General features: G+C 36.9%; 2 protein-coding genes across 2 annotated transcripts in view; both read left to right on the top strand.

Annotated features, from left to right (window-relative positions):
* Nucleotides 1-5,694, top strand: part of LOC146132090 (dynein axonemal heavy chain 7-like) — a 75,004-nt gene extending 69,310 nt beyond the window's left edge. Inside the window, exons 72-77 of the mRNA XM_083396404.1 lie at nt 1,519-1,631; nt 2,516-2,633; nt 3,040-3,192; nt 3,755-3,932; nt 4,728-4,855; nt 5,313-5,694. Coding sequence (XP_083252530.1) covers nt 1,519-1,631; nt 2,516-2,633; nt 3,040-3,192; nt 3,755-3,932; nt 4,728-4,855; nt 5,313-5,495 — 873 coding nt within the window. The 3' untranslated portion in view covers nt 5,496-5,694. The remainder of the gene's footprint in view (nt 1-1,518; nt 1,632-2,515; nt 2,634-3,039; nt 3,193-3,754; nt 3,933-4,727; nt 4,856-5,312) is intronic.
* A 6,585-nt stretch (nt 5,695-12,279) lies between these two features.
* LOC146132089 (monocarboxylate transporter 13-like) lies at nt 12,280-23,383 on the top strand. The gene is made up of 7 exons (XM_083397026.1): nt 12,280-12,608; nt 13,269-13,412; nt 15,118-15,281; nt 16,795-17,147; nt 17,927-18,065; nt 19,910-20,123; nt 22,232-23,383. The coding sequence occupies exons 1-7, from the start codon at nt 12,404-12,406 to the stop codon at nt 22,387-22,389; spliced, it is 1,377 nt and encodes a 458-aa protein (XP_083253152.1). The 5' UTR covers nt 12,280-12,403; the 3' UTR covers nt 22,390-23,383.
* The last annotated feature ends 91 nt before the right edge of the window (nt 23,384-23,474 follow it).

Raw genomic sequence — 23,474 nt, 5'->3', positions numbered from 1 at the left:
TTTCAAAATAACTTAGATAAGAGTAAGGTCGTCTAACCTAGTAATTGCCGACTTTCTTAGTAAGTGAATGACGCCTGATATTTCTTATTAAGTGAAGGACGCCTGTCATTTAATAAAATGTGTATTTGCCTATTGTTAGTTGTGTTACTTTGGCCTTGCTTTGATTTACACTAAACACGTGACAGTTTTCAAATTTGTAGTTTGGACGCATGATACAAATATATATGATGTTCATTAGGCATACAGTTAAAGACATAAGTTAAATACTTTTGCATAATTGCATGGTTGTGAAAGAAAATACTAACTTTTTGTGAAAAAATTTTAACCTACTAAAACTACTGGGCTAACTTGATTTTTAAGGTTTTAACCATTCTTTTTTGTTCGTTCTACAACTTATAATTGGTTTCAACTGTTTTACAGCAAGAAGATTCCGTAAGTATCACTTGAGCTTTGCTAATTCATTCATCACGCGAGTGTAGACCAGAATGCAGGTATTGAGGGATATTTACTTGAAGAAAGTGATTTACAGGAAGCTGTAGAAACTTGTAAATACAGTTCTAAGGTAGCAATGAAAAAAGTATAGTTATAAGGTGGCCATACACCCATTCTAACAATCGATTTAAGAAAAGTTTTTGTGGTTGACAGGTATAGTTGCTTTAGTTAACGGTTCTCAGTTCAAGTGTTACACTGACACCAATTTTAAACTACGCCAGATTTTGTTGAGGCAGAACATATCATTGTATTTAGTCATTTTGCCTTAGTAAGCTCACGAAATATTCCATTGTAGATATGTTAGAAACCATATATAGTACTTCTAGCACTATTCATATTTTTTAGTGACATTATTTAGTCCTCTTCATTAGTTCATTCAAAGTAGTTTCCAGTTAAGACGTATTTAACATGTTTTGTTTGCGACAAAAAACATTATTGTGTTTTTATGCCGTGCATACAATCATTTGCTTTCAATTTTATGTTTTGCTTGGTTTTTTTATGCCATTGATTGGTAGGCTTGAAAATGCTACATACTATAAATTTCCCCTTGAAAAAAACTTTTCATAAAACAATGCTGTTATTACCAAAAATGATATTAGTTTTTTTGTCCTATAGTTTTACTCTTGCTTGTTGAACTAAGTGTGCCTGTTTGTTAACTTGCTTTATTGTTTCAAACTAAAAAAAATTAGACAACTTTTTTTAGCTAAAACTTTGCCTAACTCTCATTACTACAAAGGGTGTATCAGTTAATTCTGAAATTCATTTTTATTACTGCAAAATAAATTTTAATGGTCCAATAATAAATTTAAAAAAATAATAATAATAAAAAACTAAAAATAATTATGTAATGCATCTAAAAACTAATAGCAAAACAAAATGCACGGACGCTTGAATACAAAGCTAACCTTTGAAACGCGCCTCAAATGAAATAAAAAACAAAATAATTCATATTCGGACTTCCCTTAAAAACACAAAAAAATAAGGTTTTTGAAAACATTGTGACGTCATTGTGGTGTATCTTGGTAGTCGCGCTCTACTGGCGGGGGAGGTGATTCTTCAGACACCCTCGTCTACAACGTGGCTGGCGACATCCTCGGAAAGCTACCCCCCAACTTCGACACAGAGGCCGCTCTCAGAAAGTGAGTAAAAGATAAACAAAATAAAACTTGCCGATTGTGATGTCCCGGATATTTTCCGTTGTGCTGACTCGGATTTTTAGCCTTATAATGACCTGCATTTTTAACACATGCTTTGACTCGAAATTTTTTTCCGATCGTGCTGAATAGTTTGGCGTCGTAATCATTTCGAATGTTTAACATTAATGTCAAATAACAGATTTTATCTGCTTTTCCACCTTTCAAGATTTATATCATGCAAGGTCTACAAATTTACAGTATATAGTTAGCAGACAATCAATACTGTTTTTCTAAGTGAACTCCAGTTTCCATGTTTGTTACATTTAAAATCTACATAAAATTCAACAAAAATATTAGGCGGTGCTCCTAAGATTTTTACCTTGCTCTCTTGCTTAACGTTGCCTATAGAAACCACAATAAAGCTATTTTAAATTTCTATTAAGTAAATCTCCACATTCAAAACGCAGCACGACGGTAAATTTTTTTTTATTTACAAATTGTTTAACAAATAAATGCCCATAAGCGTACCGGGATATAGCAAGTCATTCGAAGTCACGTCCATGTTAAAAATTTAAACGTAAAAAAAAAACTAAACTTGGTGAATTATCTCGATTACAAACAATATCTTAACTAAATAATAACAAAAACGTAATATATTGCCAGTAAATCGTTTCATGTAAAAAAATAGGATATAAAACTTCATTTTAACCCCCCCAAAAAAACTTCATTTTAAAGTCATTTTTCCTAAATATCTTAGGTCAAGTTAAGTAATTTAAAAACAGTAACCCAATTGCACTTAAGTCAGATTAAATCATTACAACGCTGAGCCTAAATAATTGTGCAGACAAGCCGACACTTGGATCAGTAAACCTGTTGTTTTTTTTCAGATATCCGACCGCATACAAGCAATCAATGAACACAGTGCTTGTGCAGGAAATGGTCAGGTTCAACGTGCTGCTGCAGACCATCAGAAACTCGCTCATCAATGTGCAGAAAGCCATCAAGGTAAGTCGTTTAATTAGTTGTTTTTTTTTCGTTGCTCCCCCAAGGGTGACTTGAAGCTTCTGTTTTCGTTACAAGTAACACATTGGAGGCTGCCTTTGATCACTTTGTTTCCATATTTTTACACCATTGCTGTTATTCTTAGTTTGTAAACAAGTTCTGTCAGATTTTATCAACCCTATTTTTTTCAATGCTGATATTTTTAAACTTTTTTTGTCACATTTTTTCCATAATATCAACTTCTCTTGTTTTTCAAACTTATCTGTTTGTTTTAAATCTAAAGTTGATTTTTAAAATTCCATTGTTTTACATACTCTGTTGTTTTTTCAATCTTTTATCGACGTAAAAAACTACCGTCGCTTTTTTAAATTCTGTCATTACAAACTGGTGATCCGGGATGTTCGCTCAGGGCTTGGTGGTGATGAGCGGCGACCTGGAAGAGGTGCTCAACAACATCCTCCAGGGCAAGATCCCGCAGATGTGGATGAAGAAGAGCTACCCGAGCCTCAAACCGCTCGGTGGTTACGTCAATGACTTCCTCGAGAGACTAAATTTCCTCCAGGTGAGAAAATGTTTTTTTTTAATGAGGCTTGCATTGACCCTCGTACGGATTTATCATCTTAAGATTTGGGCTATGTTTTGTTTTTTTAATTTAGACTCAAAAATCGGGCACTATTCAGGTCTAAGATGTCTCACCAACTCGAATTGTACATTAAACACTGAGACACCAATTGAAAGTTCGGTACACCGAAAAGCCATTACAGACTCGCCGAATCTGTCGATCAATGAGGTTCGAACTCACGACCTCCGGTCATACCGGGACCGTCGCTCTACCAACTGTGCTACTCAGGCTCAGAGGGGAGCGAGTCGAATATAAACATAACGCCAATGCTTGCTACATTCTATTAGTACAAGCAACTTGACAATGTGTGTGTTTCTTTCATTGAACATTCGGCAAAGAAAATTTCTGTGGTGCCCCCCTTTCCTTGGTGCCCTAAGCACGTGCCTATTCCGCTTATAGTTAATCCAGCCCTGCCTCGACCGGACAAAGACTTTTTTGCCTTGCACCGCAACCGACCGATTCGCGCAAATATTTATTTAAATTTTGGCTTATTCTCGTGCAGCTGTGGTACGACAACGGACCGCCGCCGCAGTTCTGGGTTTCCGGCTTCTTCTTCACCCAGGCTTTCTTGACCGGCGTACGGCAGAACTACGCCCGGAAGTACACGATCCCCATCGACTTGCTTAACTTCGACTATCAGGTCGTTGAGGACAAGGAATACAAACAGGCGCCCGAGGACGGTATGTGGTCGCTTAAAGTAGCTGTTTTGTTTCCTTTATAGGCTAACGTTTTCCGACCCGCAAGTCATAGAGCAGTTTTCAGTTGGGCCACGGAGAGAAATTTGGTCAAAGTTTTGTAGTTATCTCTGCCTTTTGCGAATTACCAATCAGTTTCCAAATTTCTCTGCGCAATATGTAGGGATAGGTTCTTATAATAACCCTTTGTAACGTGACTATATATTATAATCTCCTTCTGACTCCTTTAACCATTTGTTTTTTCTGTCTCATATAACTTGTCGTGGGTCTATTAATAGAATGCAATTTGTGTAAACCTGTCTGATGTTCGTAGTTTTAGGTATCAAAGTGATTCAGAATATTAACGTACTATGCTAGTTATCCGACTGTCGTTTTACACTTACAGTTTCACGAGAAAAAAACACATTTTTGTGTAATTTTTGAGTAGGCCGTGAATTGTAACACTTTTCTGTTTTGCCACCTATATAAAAAGGTTGGGAATAACTTACCTAGGCGATGCATCTTTGTTTCGTTTTGTACGCGAAACTGCTGTGAAATACTTTTTTGATTTATGAAATAAACACCAATGCAGTAAACTGATCATTGAGGGCTTTTCAATTCAACATGATAGTGGCTCAGTGTAGTCTTTTATGGAGACGTTTGCTTTTTTGTATTCTTGTGGGTCAAGTGCTGACTTTTCACTTTTTTTGATTATCATTCCACAAATAAAAAATGCCAACGAATTTCATGACGTAGACTAGAATATTTTTTCGGCGCAAACCAATTCTTCTTTGGTTGTAGGTGCCTACGTGTTTGGTCTGTACTTGGAAGGTGCTAGATGGGACAGAAAAACGAAGAAACTGGCCGAGTCGACTCCCAAGGCTCTGTACGATTACATGCCAAAGATCCTGCTCATTCCTATTAAGAAGGTACGCCACAGCCTTGCAAAACTATCAACGGATTTTTTCTAGTTTTACGTTTAAACAAAATTTTATCGTCTAAGCTTGCTACAGATTAAGCACCAGCCACTGTCATGTTTCCTTTTAATTTTATGTTGTTGTCCATTTTAACGACTGTTTTCTGCATTAAACTTATTTCACATATTTTCAAATCTTTTTAGCTTGCTTGAACATGCTCAAAAGTTCTTGGTTATATTACGTCTAGACTGGGCTATGCATTTGCTCCTTATATTTTGCAAATCAAATTGTCTGTCAGTAATGGATGAAAACCAACTGTACAAATGCATCTATTTTGTATAACACATCACAGTCGGTAAGGGCACACAAATAGGCGTCTCGGCCAAAAAGAGGAAACAGAAGTCGTTTGCTTATCCCTTCAACGTTATCTCATCATCATAACTTTAAATCATGGCATACCTTTTTGCAGGGCGACATCCCAGATCACCAGTGCTACTTGGCGCCGGTGTACAAGACCACCGAACGTAGGGGAGTCCTCTCAACCACCGGACACTCCACCAACTTCGTCATCGGCATGACTTTGCTTACTGACAAACCAGACGCTCACTGGATCGGCCGTGGTGTTGCTCTTATCTGTCAACTTAACAACTAGATACTGAACTGATCGAACTGAAATACAATCCATAGTTTTGTTTGCTTGCTGTGCCTTTTTTGTCCGTCTTTTCGAATGCTCGTTGACCTGTACACTTACTGTTATATATATATTATTGGCGTTTTCCTGTTTTTGTTCCGACTTTTTTTTAGAAACTTAAGAAACGGTTAGCTTAGCTTGACAAATAAAATATATGTTGAATTTTATCGATTGTGTGTAACAGACAGGGTAATCCAAATAGGTAAATTGTTTATGGTGTTCAAAATTTTCAGTCTATTCCATGAATGGCTAGATTAAAACGAACTTGCCAGAGAACTATATAATTTCATTTAAAAAAAAAATCAAAATGCACAAAAATATTTCCGTTATCTTTCGAATATTTTTTTAATTTAACAAAATGAATTCACGAAAATTTACTTTTTGTTCAAATTAACTGGTTTACATAAAAATTAAAAAAAAATCGAAAAATATTTATTTTCCGAATAAAACATTTAGTTAAAACCGGTTTGTGGGGGGATTAACAAATTGCAAAAAATCTTCGAAAAGTTGTTTGCAGCATGGATTTTATAACAAATGTTAAATATCATTGTATCTCAATTATTGTTAAAGAAGAATCCAGAACAGGTTTAACAATAAAAGAATATGAAAAACAAAGAAGAATTTAACAAAAATGTAAACAATAAATTTATGCAGATTTTAAAGAGGTTATTGTTATTTTTTTCTTTTAAACATCGTAAGTCGGTTAAAATCGATTTATGTAATTTTTCCCACAAAATGTAACAGAAATTTTTTTTATTGCGAATTTATGTTTAATACATGTTAAAATGCTAAATCACATTTAATATTACGATTTTTGGAAAAGTAATATGTTATTGGTTTCACAAAATTAATTTAATTTTAGACAAAGCACAGTTTTCGAGTGACTTGTCTTTTGTAGAAAATGACTAAATAAACATTTTTTTAACTGGGATAGATCTTAATTTTTGCATATAAACCATTTTTTTAAGTTTGACTTTTAATTTTTTTGACAGGGACTAAGAGTTTGCTTGCTTGAATTATTACTCAACTGTTACTTGACTTTAGCAACTGACAGTTCTTTCAAATTGTTTTACGAACGAGTTTACTGGGAACAACACAGTTTTTTAGAACAACAACCTTTTTGCCGAATCAACTATTTGCGTGTTATAAGGTCTACATAAATAATTTATCACCTAAACTTACCCTTCACCGGTTTACTGTCTGTGTAAGTACTAACTAGAGATGAGCCAAATGTATACCAAACCAAGATAACGCTTAGGTTAGTAACTTATCAAAAGCAAATCTTGCAACAAACCTGAAATACGGAAAATACGTTCTGTTAAACCCTGGAAGGTTTTAACTTTGTTTTCGCGCTGAACACCAAATCATAAATTAGGCAGATTTCAAAACGTTAACACAGCTTTAATCATAATGAAATTCAGCAAATTTGTTGAATTATTCTCAAAATAAATCAAGTTTATTGTTAACCTTAATTGTGACGTAACAGCAGATTTACAAACCAATTAAATTCATTCTAGGAAAAACACAATTAAAAATGCCCTTTAACTTAAAAAATAATTCTTTGTAAAAGTGTTGAATACTTCCAATAGATGCGAATATATTATATCAGCACACTAACGATTTTTGTTGCCTTCTTACGAAATAAACAGGAAATGTTTTTGTTTCTACATCAACCTTTTACGGCGGTAAAGTTTTTCGTGAAAATCGATTTTTTTACAAACTATTTTGTCAAAATTTACACGTTAGGTCAAATTTTGTCAAAAATTTGTAAAGTCAAAATCAAATAAAAATGCACATATATCGTTTCCAAAATTAAAATAAATATAAAGTCAGCTTTTTGAAATTCGTCGTTCAGTTGTTTTGAAATTATTTATTGCTCAATTTTATCAAAAAAAAAATAGTTTTGATTTGTGTCCAAAGTCATTTTAACCGTATTATATCTTTATTAGAGCAATATACGGTATAAAAAACGCGTGATTAATATCGTCTAGCTCATTTAAATGAATGTATTTCTAACAGGTCGAAATTTTGTCAAAATAATTTATATTTAGGTTAAAATTTGTCAAAATTGTTTCAGGTCAAAATTTCCTATTTTTTAGGTCAAAAAATATTCGCCCTAGTTATTAGGTTAGTTACCTCTAGTTATTAACCTGGAAAATATTAATTAATATATTTGTATTTTAAGATAACCATCTCTAGTTGTTTTGTTGTTAACTTGGTATCGGTTCGGCACCGATCCCATTCTAGTATCGGACGAGTACCGATACTACCACTTGGCATCGGGTATCGGCTCCGATCCGATCCCTACAATTTCTCAAACTGACTGGCAAGATGTAGCAGTGAAACTCCAGCCATAAGATCAAAATTAGAACAACATAAACGTCGCAACACTGCTCGGAATAAGTCCTAAACCCGTCGATCTTTTTGTGTTTTTCTAAGTAGGGAAAGGGTTATTTACAGAATATGATAAAATTCGGTGTACTGACAGTTTTCCTACACTTTTGCTTAAAAGTTTTTTGACTTTAGCCCCCTTTTTCTAACCTTGGGGAAATCTTGAAAGTATTTCAAGCTTTTCACAGCAGAGATTTGCCAAATGATAAATAAGTCAACAAATTATACAGTGAAACTAGTTTGTTTTGTGCCGATTACAAGTCTAAAGGCCCGTTTACACTACAGCTGCACTGAGCTGAGCAAAGCGTAATTTGCATTTAAATTCTATTGTGGCGAGCGTTTCAAGCTTTGCTAAACTCAAGCCCCGTGCAGCAGCTGCAGCTAGCTTAAAAATACGCTTTGGAGCGATTTTCACGCTTTGCTAAACTCAAGCCCAGTGCAGCTATAGAAACACATTACGTTTGGAGCGATTTTTACGCCCAGCGCAGCTCACTGCAGCTGAAGTGAAAACAATTTCACGCCCAGTGCAGCTCAGTGCAGCTGTAGTGTAAACGGGCCTTTAACGGATCAATAATCGCTCGAATATTTATTGTGCTTTTTCCAAACCCAATTTTACATTTCACATATGCTACAAATATCGATATATTGTTGAATGCAGATTTCAATATTGACTGCAAAGAAAACCGAACCGCGCAGGCCCGAGCATGATTCAGACGTTTGCCGGTAAACCTGTCTGGCCTATTCAATGCTTTGTTCTTAATATGCCTTTTATTTAAGAAGTGTGACTTTCAAAAGTGAAAAAAGCACAGTTACATTGCAAACCTTTAGGCTAAACTGCTTAAATTGATTTTTTTGTCGGATCGGCACCGATGCAATACTGCTGCCTGCCGTTATCGTTTCTGATCCGATATTCATGGCCATGCCTAACTTGAGTTACCGCTTAAGGTCCGTTTACACAACAGCTGAGCTGAGCAGGGCGTAAAATTGCATTTGTACTATGGCTGCGTTGAGCCTATTGTTTACAAAAGTCACATGATTAATCAGCTGTTTATTGTAACCTCCAGTTTGATTGTAGCCTGGTACATTAAAATAACTGGCATAGGAAATAATGGTGATCTTTAATACAATTAGAAAAATCCGTATCACAACAAATTGACTACATTGTTGGTAGGTAGCCACATTTTACAACTAAAAATACGCTTTTCAAAACGCAAGCCAAAGCAATCACCTTCACGCTTTGAACGCATTCAAGCAAAGCGGGGAAATTACTCTACTAAGTATTTTTTGCTGCGCCGGGCTTGAGATTAGCAAAGCGTGGAACGCTCAAAACAATAAAAATGTAATGCAAAATACGCTTTGTTCAGCTCAGCTGTAGTTTAAACGGACGTTTAGTGTGCCTGAGTCGCATTTATTTGTTTTTTTACGAAAAGTATTAATAATATTAGTACCGTTCTCAGTCGTTCCAGTAAAAACCATGAGCTTGAAATAAACTGTCGGCAGCAAAAAACGGAAATGTTAAAAGCTTCCGGTATAAACGAATTTTTAAACAGGCATAATGTGGCTCGTCCATTTATTAGAAGGCACAAAATTTTGAAAACCACCAGAGAGCCGCAAACAACCGTATTTACAGCTTTGACCACTTTGTCTGTTTTTTTTTCTGTGTTGTGACTTATGTAACAAATGGCACTCCGCCAGGTGTTCACTCTCCGACTACTAGACCGAAAACGAGATTATCGCTGAAATCAGCTTCTTAGCGCCTCTAATAGTTGATTGTAGCCTTGATAGCTGAAACTTGAACTATATACTTTCTATTTGGGATGTTGTTTGAATAGCACAGTTTTAAGTATGTTTTTAAATTAACGGAATGTCATTAAAATGTTATACATTAATTTCACGATAAAAGTTTAAATTGATAATAAATTATCAAGACCACTGTACCTGTTCAACACCTGAAGGTACTAAATAATGCCCCAACTTTCGAAACTCAGACTGATAACAATTGGGCCCCATCTCTTATAAGTGATGCTTGAAATGCTTCTCAGTCACAATAACTGAAGATGATACAAGCTCGTATCGAAACGTCTTAATCAAGATGCTGTCGATTTACTCGACCTTTTTGGCTTTGCAATTTATTATCAACTACGTTACAGATCCGTGCATAGTGTACCCAAAGTTTAAATTCGTTATTAGTATTATAGTAGTATTGAAAAAACATTATACAAATGTTGTCCACTAAAAACACAGCAAAAACACAAATAAACAATTTAAAATAACACGTTAGCGGAAAGACAGCAAGTCTGGTGTTCGGCAGTGTTGATTTGCAAAACAGATTAAAGGTCGTCAAGCAAACATTCGCCGTTGTGCCTTGGTAGAACAAAGCAATTCGAGTGCATTGGCACGCTTAGAAGTCTATGTAGCCGTGATGGTTTTGGTTCAGAAACACTGTGCACTAAACCGACACTGTTTTTCAGGTGTTTGACAGTCACAGAATCAGTAATTGTGGAAAAGTAACCCATGGTTTAGTTTCCAATAGCGCAAGACAAAAGTTTGTTTAACTAAGTATGTAGAACTTAAGTTTGTTTGCAGACAGCCTTAGTTCACGTAGCAAAATCGAACCACAGGAAAGAGAACCAGGTTAAAAAGTACTGCTTGCTCTCTGTTGGTCTTACAGGCTTGGTAACTTTGTATTTTGTGTCTAAACTGCATATCTGCTGTCTGAACAAAGCTCGATTCTATACAGCGCAGCCATATACACAAAGACAAGCAAATATAAAACATTATTCGGATAAAAGTGACAAAAGCTAAACAAAAAACGAGCAATTTTAATCGCTCTGTTACAGGAAACGATGCAAACGATAAAAAATACAATTCCAACACGCAAACTGTAACAGTGTAATAGACTCGCAGTGAAAAAACTCTTAAGAACCTGAATGGTACGGTAATAAAAAGCCATCATATTAAAACAAATAGTCTTTTCTCAAGGTGCGTTGCGTTAATGTTAGCTCAGTGTAATGGAATTAGTAAAGCGAATTTACGAGTTTATTGAACATATCGATGAAGGTGGGATCCTTTTTTGATTCTTTTGCTGGTATTTATAGTTGTTGCAAAAGGTCAACACTACTTCTTAATTGGAGAATATTTTGTAGTATAGCTAATTGGCTGTGCTGTTTATGTGGTATTGGTATATTCGATATTTGTGTTTGTCTGAGGATCTCCTTTTTGTTGATTCTATTGTTAAAACTAAACAATCATTTTTTTCTGCTAACCTCAAACGCCTTTTGCAGTAAATGCCATGAGGTTCCCTGAAACAAACACTGCACTTGCTGCGCGTGACACAGCGTCAACATTAGCGGAAATGATGCTAATGCTTGCTTTCATTGTCAGTTGCAGCAGCACGAGTCATAATACACTCATACAATCCAGTCGAAGAAGGATAGAAGCTTTAGGGAATGAGGATTGGTCCCCATGAGTGTTCTCTGTGTAATTAATTCGTGAAATGTTGCACCTAAGTCATAGTTACCCATCTAAAAGCTGGTAGGAAAGCATAACAGTCGGTTATATACCAGTTAACTTGTGCGCAAAATACCTGCCACCAATTGTTTTGTTTTGCAAAATTGCTCCGACGTTTATGCAACAACTGGCCCGCAACTATTATAAAGGCAATGTTTATTTCCCTGAAATGAGTATTTCACGTTGTTGAAAACTGCTATGTAACTGCAATGGACGTACAAATATGCAAATAAAGTGTACTGAACGCGTGTATGTGTAAGGCCTGCCTGTTCCTGACGAACAATGCTTCACCCCACGGTGTTTACTTTTACTGTGTTTGGCTATTTTTAGCTTACGTAAATGCGCCGGCAGGTTCAAGCCCTCGTCACGCCTTTCGTGTGCTGTACTGTATTAGGATAACAACAAAGCCCGGTACAATGCCAGCCGCGATACTAAGTTGAGACTATGAGGAGCAGTCAGGCCGCTCAACCCTGCAATGAACCTTAGGTGTTTACCTTCGCTGTAAGGTACCAGCCATCAGTACAGTTACAAACGTATACAAGTTACCCTTATATTCCTAAAGTTTTACTTGACTAATCAAGCAGAGAGACTGTCGGTGACACAGCAAGGTTTGCAATAGGAAAATTTAGAAAGAAAGGAAAGAAAAATTGATGATATCATATTTATACGCCAATGTGAAGGCGCTTAGTCGCTGTATTACTTTGTTAGTTAGGTAGCACTTCATTAAGTGCTAAAGCTAAAATAAAACACTCTATGTCATAACGAGTGTGACGCGAATTACGTTCGGTTAATCTAATCTACGAGCAATGACAAATATCGACTCTCCCCACCCTCCAAAGCGGAATTTGTTGTGACAGGCGGAAAATGACTGCGGTTTTCGGCGTCACACCATTCAGCCTGCCGGCCGGTTCCTGTTTACCCTAAATTCAAATGTTGTGTTTCTTTTAGGGCGCGTTTAGAAAAGGCCTATGTCACCCAAAAATGACGGCTGCGAGGTCTCGCTCAAATACAGATGGCTGGTTCTGCTGGCGACCTGCATTGGTGGCGGCCTTAGCTATGGCACCTTGTACGCAGTCGGGGTGCTGTACGCTGACTGGGTGAACTACTTTGATGCGCCAGCCAGGAGCGTTTCACTGGTAGGCAGCTTTCCGGCTGTAGTCGCCTGCCTCGGCGGTAAGTTTGTGCGTATACTGTTTATAAAGACAAGTCAGTGATTCCCAAACTGTGTGCCGCGGCACACATAAGTGTGCTCCATAGATTACCAAGTATGCAGCGAAAATTTTGTAATTTTGGAAAATAAGTAATTTGGATTACCAATAAGCATACACCCAAGTATTTTAAACTTAAATACGCACTGTCCATTACAAGTTAATAATATTGAGACATTTGCAAATAGCTCGTCGTGTGTTAAAAGCAATTATAACATTACTCTATTGTTGCTCTGTTTAAAGTGTGCCTCGAAGTATTTAAGATTTTTTTAGTGTGCCGCAAGCTTAAAAAGTTTGAGAACCACTGTTCTAAGCGTTTAATCCCACCTTTCACCGGAAAAGGAACATTTGCTGGACGGCATAGTTTTGGCCGAAACCGCCGTCTGAATTCCTGAAAACGGTTTTTATTCATAGCAGTTGGCGACAATTTTGTGACGTGTTGGGAAAACTGTTGCCAATTTTAGGGAAATTTGTTTTTTAACCCAATAGGCCTAACATTTTTTTTTGTTCCGCAATATGTTTACAACACATTCTTTAATGGCGTTATGATTCCGTTTTAAATTTTACATTTTATTTGTACGCCAAATAAGGTTAAAGGCTAAAATCATTCTTACACACTTCAAAGGGCCCATCTACGGTGCAGTCAGCGACCGAATTGGAAACAGAATAACTGGATTTCTTGGCGGATTCTTTATGTTTTTGGGTCTTTCCGTCAGCTATTTTGCCAATAGTCTTTCTGCTCTGATGTTCTCATACGGTTTGATGACTGGTGCGTACAACGACCGAACTTATCAAGCGTTGGTTAGCACAATAATTTACACTAGTCTAAAAGTGCAATGTATACAGGCTTCGGTCTACTAGGCAGCAAAATACAGAGTGGATCAAGTATTTTTTTTTATCATTTAATAAAAAGAAACACCATGTGTTCGGTTTGTGGTTCCAACCATGGGTTCGTAAATGTTGCAGGGGTTGCGAGTGCATTTAAAATAGATTGATTTTTATGTAACTACAGTATAAGAATCTAACATTTTTTGTTCTATAGTTGTCTTTCTGTTAAACATATAACATTGATTGCAATGGTAGTTCAATTTTGTTACGAAATTTCGCTGAATGATCAGTTTCAAAATTTAGGGTTCCGAAACCATATTGATGTTTATAAAAGAGTCCGTGATTGCATTAATAAACAATAGGAATGCGCAGTTATATACAATGAGCACGCACTTTTTTCCGTTTTGCAATATGGCTGTTGTGTTGGCATAATACAAGAACTGTTCATTGAATTGCGGTTTAGGTTCATTTCAAGTAGTGTTTAATTTTAAGTTGTTTACTTAATGTTCAATTGTTATGCTAGCAGTTTGTTTGAATTAAATACCTTAAACCGGATTTGGTTTACCGCTTTATTTAGATCAAGGGTTCTTAAACTGGGGTCCATGGATCCCTTGGGGTACGTGAACTAGTTTAAGGGGTCCATGAAGGCCAAATTGAAATATAACTGTATATTTAGAAAATAATCAATTTTTTAAAGAAATTAGTTTAATTAAAAAAATAAACCGTTTTAGCACTGAACGTTTTTATACTCCATTTTACCTAATTCATATTTCTGCAAAGTCTATTTGTGTTGTGACGTAAAATGGTGACGTCCTTTTTGAAACTTTTGACTACCGTGGTCCACGCAAAGCAAAAAAAGTGTTAGGGGTCCGCGGTAAAAAAAGTTTTAGGACCCCTCTGTTTCTTGAAACAGCTGTAGAATAGCTACTTAAATATGCAAACAGAAAAGGATCTGCAAAAGTATTATGAAAACAATTGATTAGAAAAACAAAGGCCAATTTATTGTTTTTTATACAAATGCAACCTAGTGCCACTAAGTTAAAAATATATAACACCTCATTTCTGCACAACCATCCCGTCGTGTAATAAACGAAATCGTTGTTCTCCATCTTTATGGCAAATCGTGATTTGGCACAAATTAAACTACGTCGTTAAACTCGATTTAAATCGCGGCATAATCCTTATCTAATCGATTTTCGCGCCGATTGTTATGTAAGGCGAGGAGATTGCTGCTTGCTGTATAAAACATCAAATAAATAAATAAATCGTTGTGCCAAAATCATGCTCACCTACAACAAAATATTTGAGAATCTTTTTGCCTCAAGCACAGCCAAGTATTTAATAGTTATAGCGAGACTTAACAAGTTGCTAAACGGTTGCAGCGGGAGATCTACGGCTTTTTTTTCTAAGTGACTATTTAAGTTTTGGGGTTAGAATAACTCGACTTGACTTACCCCTTTTACACTTGTTCTGTTAGGATTTGTTGCCTTGTTTTAGATCTGTTGGACCTGGGTCACCCTTGGGACATGATGAAGTAGTTTTGCGGTCTGAAAATGGAAGGCGTCACAAAACAAATTGAGTGCGCCAGTGTTATGGCAGTGTTTTCCGGACCGGTGTGTAAAGCCTAGCGTGAATGCCCGTTGCAGGAATCGGCGTTGGACTGTCCAACATTGCGCTGAGCGCGGCGCTGAACGCCTACTTTCGTCGGGATCGCGCCTTCGCAGAGGGAGCTTTGGGCGGCGGAACTTGCACCGGAATGTTCCTGGCCACCACTCTGCTACAGTGCTTCAGCCAAGCCTACACTTGGAAGGTAACGCACCGTACCACTATTGTAATGACTTAAGCTAGGGTTCAAGACCTATAGCTCGCGATCCATATATGGCTCTTCTGATGACGCCGTATTGCCTTTTCATAATGTAATCTTACTCGCAGTTAAATCTAAGCATTAATTTCTTATTATGACTTGATTTAACTAAAAGCGGCGATGACCCTTTCAAACTGTATTTTTTAAATTTGAAACTATTCAAAAAACAATTATTTTCGTATCTTTATGTGAAATATTTATGCGAATCCTGTTTGTCGTTTTGGGACTGATGGCAAATTTGAAGAAATCTCTTTGCATCTTAAAGGCCTTGTTCGTACCATGTCTTCCATAACTAAGTTTTGCAAAACTTTTAACGGCCCAGTTCAAATTACTGTTTTTGCCAACCTAAACAATTGTTAAAAAAACATTATTTGGCTCTCATGGAAATACAACCAAAAACCTTCGGCTTTTATGGCTTCCTTGGCTAAAAGGGTTCCTGACCCCCGACTTAAGTCAATGTTTTTAAATGACATGACTTGACTTACGTCTTTTGGGTAAAATGACTTGACTTGACTTTGGTGCAATTAGGTTACTGTTTCTAAATGACTTGACCTAATAAGTCTTTTGGGCAAAATGAATTGCCTTAACTTAAGTGTACTTAAGTTACTGTTTATAAATGACTTGGTTTAACTCAAGTATTTGGGGCAAAAATAAATGGATCCACTTAAGTGCAATTATAACACTGCTTTTAAATGACATTACTTGACTTAAGTCTTTGGACAAATCACTCGGGTTGAAATAAATGTTATTTTTGTAAAACGGGTAATTTAATTAAATTTGTGCATGTAAAACAATAAGCTTGCGATATCGAAAGGGTTAACGAATTTTAATAGGTTTAATTTTAATTACAAGGAGTTGACTTGGACTTGACTTACTAAATTGCGACTTGACTTGTTAATTATTCAAAAAGACTGGGACTTAAGATTTTGAAAATGAGTTGTGTAAGTCCCTCATACCCTGGGACAATGACATCCCATTAGAGAGACCATGAGTTGCCGTTTCCAATGCTCAACATATCAAATACGAGGTGGTATATAAGCCCTACGATTATCTGGTGGTTTTATTGCTGATCTGATAACAAATTAATTTGTGCTTGTTTTGGCTGTACAACGTTAAGTTTTGTTTTACCATGAATCATTAATTTCTCTGAAAACGTTACACTTCAAATCGAAGATAACGATGGGCTTCCCAGAGCAAGCGAACATTTCAGCCTAGTAACTTAGAAAGCATTACCATGGAATCTTTCAAATAAGTTAATTTAACAAATTTAACCATCGAAATGACTAATGACGTAATTTAATATAAGTGTGCCCGAAATATGGGGTTTAGGTTGATCGGGCATCTTAGCAATCCTGACATAAATATTGGCCAACAAGTCACCAAAGTTCTACTGAAGTATATAACAATACGTTCTAATCAAAATCCCGGTATATTCCCACCGTTACAACATCTTCTGCAGGGCGCCATGCTGCTTACCGGAGCCTACTGCCTTCACCTTTGCTTCTGTGCGTTTTTCTACGTTCCGGTCGCGGACATTCTCCGCCACCCTCTTAACTTTTGGCAAAACAAGAAAAAACGTTTCGATTCCTCCGAAATTAAGAGCTTCGACCACGACGAACATCCGGATGAGGAGAAATTAGCTCCTTCCACCTCCGTTTCCCTTCAAGGAGAAAAGCTCCCGGATCGCGGAAGCTTCCTCCGCAGAACTTTGATCCTCTTAAGGCGTCCCATCTTCCACATGATCCTCATCTGCAACCTACTCTCGTGCGTTGCTATGTTCGTGCCTTACGTTCACCTGGTGGCAAGGGCAAGGTAACACAGAGGCAACGTGATAGGTTTTTTCGGTTCTTTGGTTTCTTTCAACTTTATGGTAATACTTCATAAACCTATTGATAAAGTAAAAGTACGCTACAATTATGTGAATGTTTTTATCTGCTCCGGAACAGTTTAAAGCGTTTTTGTCCTTTGGGCAATAAGGTGCGAGAATATAAGTATGTTACTTTTCACATCTGTTCCGGAATTTTACCTGAGTTTTTAAACTTTGTAGCCCAAGATTTGACTTATTTTTGTTGATCAATTAAATGAAAAGTAATATCTAACATATAGGAAGGTCAAACTTTATTAAAAAACAAATGTTTTTTAAAGCCCGGTATTAACCTAGTTTACCTACTACGATTCAATATTGCAGTGCAAGTGCTTCAAATAGTTAGTGAAACCAGATACGTGTTCGCGTTTAAGGGCGCCTTAGGTAACGCACAAGTACCCATTATTTAGCCATATTTTAAAAATTCTCCGCATTGTGCCCCTTAAATAGTTTGGCGCAGTTTCACAAAAATACACCACACGTTTATACGCTATGTGCGGCTCTTCATTAATATACTGAATTTAAACTGCGGTTAGCGAGCTGATATGTACGCTCGGTTGTATACCTGAATATAAATTTTAGTCAAGTGTATAGAGTTACGAATCCGGATAATGTTTTTACTCAAAAGGGCTATCTAGCAGTAGTAAATATGTTTTTATAAACATAAAAACGAACAAATTGCCAATAGCAAACGTTCAATCTTATGCACTACTAAATCTCGTTTTAGGCAGCAAAACGTCAGTTCGCAAGTGGCGTCATGGCTGTCTTCCGTCATCGGCCTGGCTGGAATAGTTGGAAGGCCTCTCACTGGAAAAATCTGCAGCTACTACAGGTTGGACCCACTGTGGTCCTATTGCTGCTTTCAGGTGAGAAATCTGACCGTTGTTTTTTACCGTATCTCTGTGATTTCACTAGGTTGTTGCCTATCCAATGTTTTTGGGCAGGTTTAAACGGTCGACACAAACACAGAAAGAAGTTTAACACTTACATTTTTTTCATTGTTAAAAGTCAAACTATCATTTAGGTACATAAGCACAATTAAAAAATGACCTGGTTTAAATTTAAGTTAGTTTTTTTATCTGTTGAATTGGACATCCAATTGTAAACTGTTTACATGCTGAGTTTCAAGCTTTTCTCACGTCAGATATTACTTTTAAAGTCGAACAATTTACACATTCCATTGACTTGAATACGTTATTGAAAGCAAAAAAGTCTTGCACTGAAGTGTTAAATTGTGAGAACGTTAACATCTCAAGTAGCCGTCCTTAACATTTCTATTCAAACCGATTTAAATTGGCTTAACAACGGCTTCAATGTTTATAAATTTCGTTTTGAAATTGCTTTAAATGAATAGCTGTTTGCTGGCGTCTGGCCAAGTTGGTTTGTCGTGCGTTTGGATGTCCGATAAAATCGGATCGGAGCCGATATCCGTTGCAAGTGGTAGTATCGGTACTCGTCCGATACCATGGTATTTCAAAATGTGATTATTAGTATTATTTGTAAGTGTAATATGTATTACTTAAGAAGGTTAAAAATAATATACACTATCCATTGCCCCCAGTGGCGTATCCAGTGGGGGCGGGAGTTCTTACCACCCCTTTTTGTAAGTGATATTATCGTTTTCGGTTCGTTTTTTGTCATGGTTTAACAAACTGTTCGAAGCGGCGTGCCTTTTAAGTAATTGGTTCACGCGTCTTAATCTAATGCGAAGCCAAAATCGAGCGCAAAACGCCGTTTTTCGTCTTTAGTTTGGTCGACCGTAAACGCTGGATAGTTTTTCTCTTTCGTTATTTGTTTAGGTCAGTGGTTCTCAAGCTTTTTGCTTTCGTGGCCTATTTACCTTGCAAAAAAATTCTGTGGCCCAATAGAATTTTTATGAAAGAAAAAGCTTTAAAATAGGTTTAGAACAAAACACAGCAGAACATATTTCAAAACAGATTATTTAATCAACCGTGCATTAATGAGATACTTGCGGCTGAACAATAAATTTACTTTCCTTTTTAATTCCTCCCAAACCATTATTCCTTTAAAATGAAATATAATGACACAAATGAAACTAAATCTAGCTTTTTAAATTGGTCTGTGGCCCACCTCAAATGTTCTTATGGCCCCCACTGGTTGAGAAGCGCTGGTTTAGGTTGACTGATTAGCAAGTGTGTATTAGACAATTGACAACGCTAAGTCAAACCTTATTTATTTTTATCTCGCTAAAAAACGTCAAGTTACGCAGTATGTTTCTCACTGTTCGGTATCTGCGCTAAGATGTTGGTGTAACATCGACATTTGTTTAAATGAAGCAGATTCTTAAAAGGAGGTATAATGGTGACTGTCGTGCGCGTTTTAAAGTATAAATTTTTAAGTAATGATAGTTAACGCAAAATTATGCTCTTTAAGCATAAGTGTGCAATGGACACGACTTATTTCCTCTCAACCACAGCTTGTAATTTAGCTGACTTGGCACACAGCTCGGCGCAGATGTTGCAATGTTTCAATTTCTTCTATTTTGCTTGTTTGAGCAATGACGGTATTTGGTGTCTGGTCGGTTCGCGATAATTTTTGTCCAAATTTGATATCGGTTTAAAAAAAATAAAATTATTATCGGTTGGAATAAAATATATAATATAAAGTATCGGACCATACCCAGTCGTATGTGTTCGAGTCAAACCCTTAGCATATATGCTGTGCACAAAAACACTGCTTTTACGCGCAGACAATAGTGGGAGCGGCTGCCGTGCTGAGTCCCTTCTGGTCAAATATCGGCGGTCTTTTCGCCTTCGCAGCCACTGTGGGCTTTCTGGGCAACGCGTACGGTCTGATGAAGGCCAGCGCCGCTCTCTTGTTGGGCAGGGACAGTTTCGTGGACGCGTACAGCTGGATGCTGGTAACTGAAGGCATCGGCGTCGGAATCGGACCTCTGATTGCAGGTATTGCAGAGGAACTGTAACTATGTAGGCTGCTGGCTGTTGCCAAATGCTTATCGCCGGTCGATCCTTTGGCAAACAGTGGCGTCGCCCGCTACTGTAACGTGAATAATTTACTCGGCATTTTCGCGCAGGTTTACTGACGTACTGTGACTCAAGTGGATTGGATTCCATATCGTGTTTTATTTTCTTTCAAACAAGACTCACAATATGGACTGTAAAGTCATAATAAAAGCCGTAAAGCAACAAACTCTAAAGCGGAAAAATCTATAACACCATAGTATTAAGATCAACGACATAACAAAATACAATGCGCAATAAATAGTTACGACGGAATAAAACTGGACCTACAGGTCGCAAAACGTCAAGTTAAAATCTAAAATACTAAAATCCAGAAAAATATGGAGAGGTTATACGGGACAATAAGCCGCCGCTGCCGTCTTAGCCTCGGTTGTTATGACGTTTGCAAGCCGTTGATTTTGGCACAGATGCTTTGTCCTTGTTAGGGGTAAGGGATGTTGAAATAAGTTGGGGAGAAAAACAATTAGTGGAGTTGGTGATTATGGATGGGGTTGAGTTAGACCTTATTCCGACTATCAAATAAGTTCTGTTTTGATCTCATTCCGAACTGAGTTATATTCAGATGATGATGTTATTCAAACTTCGGTCTTATATCTGAAGTCCAATGTTTTAGGCGTATGGCGCTGTTATCGGGTTTTAAACAATTCCGTTTTCAGTGGGGGCCTGCCATTAGTGAGCGCGTTTTAATGGTTAAAAATGCTTGTAGGTTAAAGCCGTTAGAAGTTTGGCAAAACGTATTTATCCGAAATTAAATCTTGCCTGATCGTAGGGGAAGGTTGCCCTAGATGGGACGTTGCCTTAGTCGGGACTTACGGATTACCTCAACGTGCCATTAGGTAGCGCCAATTCTTAATTATTTTTTAAAGCACCCAATGGAAGTCATCATTTTAACACAAAAAATGTTTCAGTAGGCTGACGGCGTTTTTACAACATATCAATCTAAAGAAAATAGGGGTGTTTTCGTGCTGGTTTTATTATTTTTATATTTGAGTTATTTCATATTTGTTGAAGTTGTATAAAATCTGTATATGGTGATGTGGGTGCGTAGGATGGGACAGGCCGTTCCCAAGTGAGGAACTATTTGTTGCAACCCACATTTTTGGTTATTGTGACAAAAATGAACTTACATTACCTGTTTTTAAGAAGCTAACATTTTGTTATAGTTCAAAAGTTTTCAACTAACAAATTTTAATATGGTTAGGTTTTAATTTTTTATGTATGGCGTAAAACATTTTATACGGTTTCCTTATCCATAAAATACGTTAGGAAATGCACCTGGTTAAAATGGATCACCGCATCAACATGTTTGCAAGAAATATTGTAAATGCAGGTAAAACTTCACTTAACAAAAACCATACCTATTCGAATTAAAACAAAATTATTGTTTAAAAGACCACTAAAAAACAAACGAGCAAACAGACAAAATTTGGCCTAGGTCGTGTGTGTTGAGAGCTATCTACACAGGCAGAATATTTGTGTAATGTATTCAATGTAAAAATATAGACACAACAAAACTAAAGTTCCAAGACAGTCACTCTTTGCCACGCACTTGTCCTGTTAATTTAAAAATATTCATTTTCGCTTACCACAGCAAATTCGTTCTAAGATTCTTGAAAACTGTTCTAAACCGGCTAGTTTTAAACTTATGTAAGTGTAGCTGGTGGAGTTAAAGTTGTTTTTAATGCTTGTGGTACAAATTTATCAATTTAAAACAACGGATTCGTTCTGTCCGATCTTGCGAATCACACTGTCCCATCATATGAAACTCTGGTTTCTAAAGACGGGACACAACAACGTTTTTTCTAAGACGATTTTATAAAAAAGTTAGAACGCTAGAGACAAAGTTGTAAGTTTTTTTTAAGCGTTAAGGGCAGAGGTATCAAGTAGGCATGATATTATTCAAAATTATTGTTATACCTTAGAATTACAATCATTTGAAAAAACGTGTCCCATCATGGCAACCTTTCCCTACCTAGCAGACTACCAACTCTGAAACTTTTTATAATAATGCTTGTTATACCTTGTTTCAGGTGCAATCTACGACGTGACCGGAACCTACGACTGGTCGTTCCGCTTCTCGGGATTCGTGCTTCTCGCGTCCGCAGCCTTGTGCCTTCTGAGGACTCCTCTGCTGAAGCTGGAAGCGGGACGACCGTGCGAAGAGGATGACGACATTTTTGGGTCGTGACACATTTTGTAAGCGACTATATTGGAAATAGTTGCGCCGTGTCATGTCAGTGACACCAATGCACGACTGTGCAAAGAAGAGACGGTTATAGAACCGGACCAATCAGCAGCACGACCTATAAGGACAATGACACGGAAAGGGACAACGCTGCAAAATGACACTATCGCTAAAATACATTCCGACTACGTACGTAATATGTCTTAAGTTGAAAGTCACACACCCGAAAGTTAACATTGTAAAATCTAAAGTAATATGACTACGAGATGAGTTACACGACAAGAAACCCAACTAATACGTCATGTTAAAGCAGAACGCGGAGACCCTTGATTTTGAAGTATTTTATATTAGAAGGCTATAGTGTAATCCATTTTAACCTTTTTATCAGGATATTCAAAGACAATTGATAATTTTAAAAAAGCACTTTTTAGAAAGTAAAATCTACATGAATAACCAACACTAAAACGACCTCAAGAATTGCATTTATATCAACATTAAAAACAAACAATAACACCGAGTCTTAACGCAATCGAGACAGCTCACTAGTATCGTAAAGATTCAAGTCGATGAAAATAACAAGCCAAGTCAAAGTTCAGTTTTTAAACTAATCAAATTTTAAACACTTTAGTCAGTATTCAAAACATTGACTTGAAGTTTTCAGGCAAAATGACCGGATTCCAGTCTTTCGGACGAATGGCCCGACTTGGGCTCAAGTGTTTAAAACGCAAATGACTTCACTACTTCACAGGTAGCCTAATTAACACCCAATTGTATCCTGCTACGTACGGCCAAAACTGTTTAGTCACAGGGGAGGTTAAAATCGCAGTTATTTCCTTTTGTTTGTTTGCTGCCACGCGTTACATTCGAACCACTATGTCGCTATGCCATTACGTTAATCCAGTTAAAGTATCAAAATTCTTCGCAATACTTTATTACTGTGCTTTGTGTTTAACAGACTTTTTTTAAAGCAATATTGTGGCGTCACCTCAAAAATAAACAACAGATCTAACGAACTCCCTTTTAATCCTGGCCTGCAGCAATTGGACAGAAAATCCGCTAACTGCATCCACCGTGAAGTTTTTCTTTTT

Source organism: Ascidiella aspersa, chromosome 9 (genome assembly GCF_963924565.1).
Source record: "Ascidiella aspersa chromosome 9, kaAscAspe10.2, whole genome shotgun sequence".
Classification (NCBI taxonomy): domain Eukaryota; kingdom Metazoa; phylum Chordata; class Ascidiacea; order Phlebobranchia; family Ascidiidae; genus Ascidiella; species Ascidiella aspersa.
The sequence above is the reverse complement of the archived record's forward strand: the minus strand, read 5'-3'. Positions and strand labels throughout refer to the sequence as shown.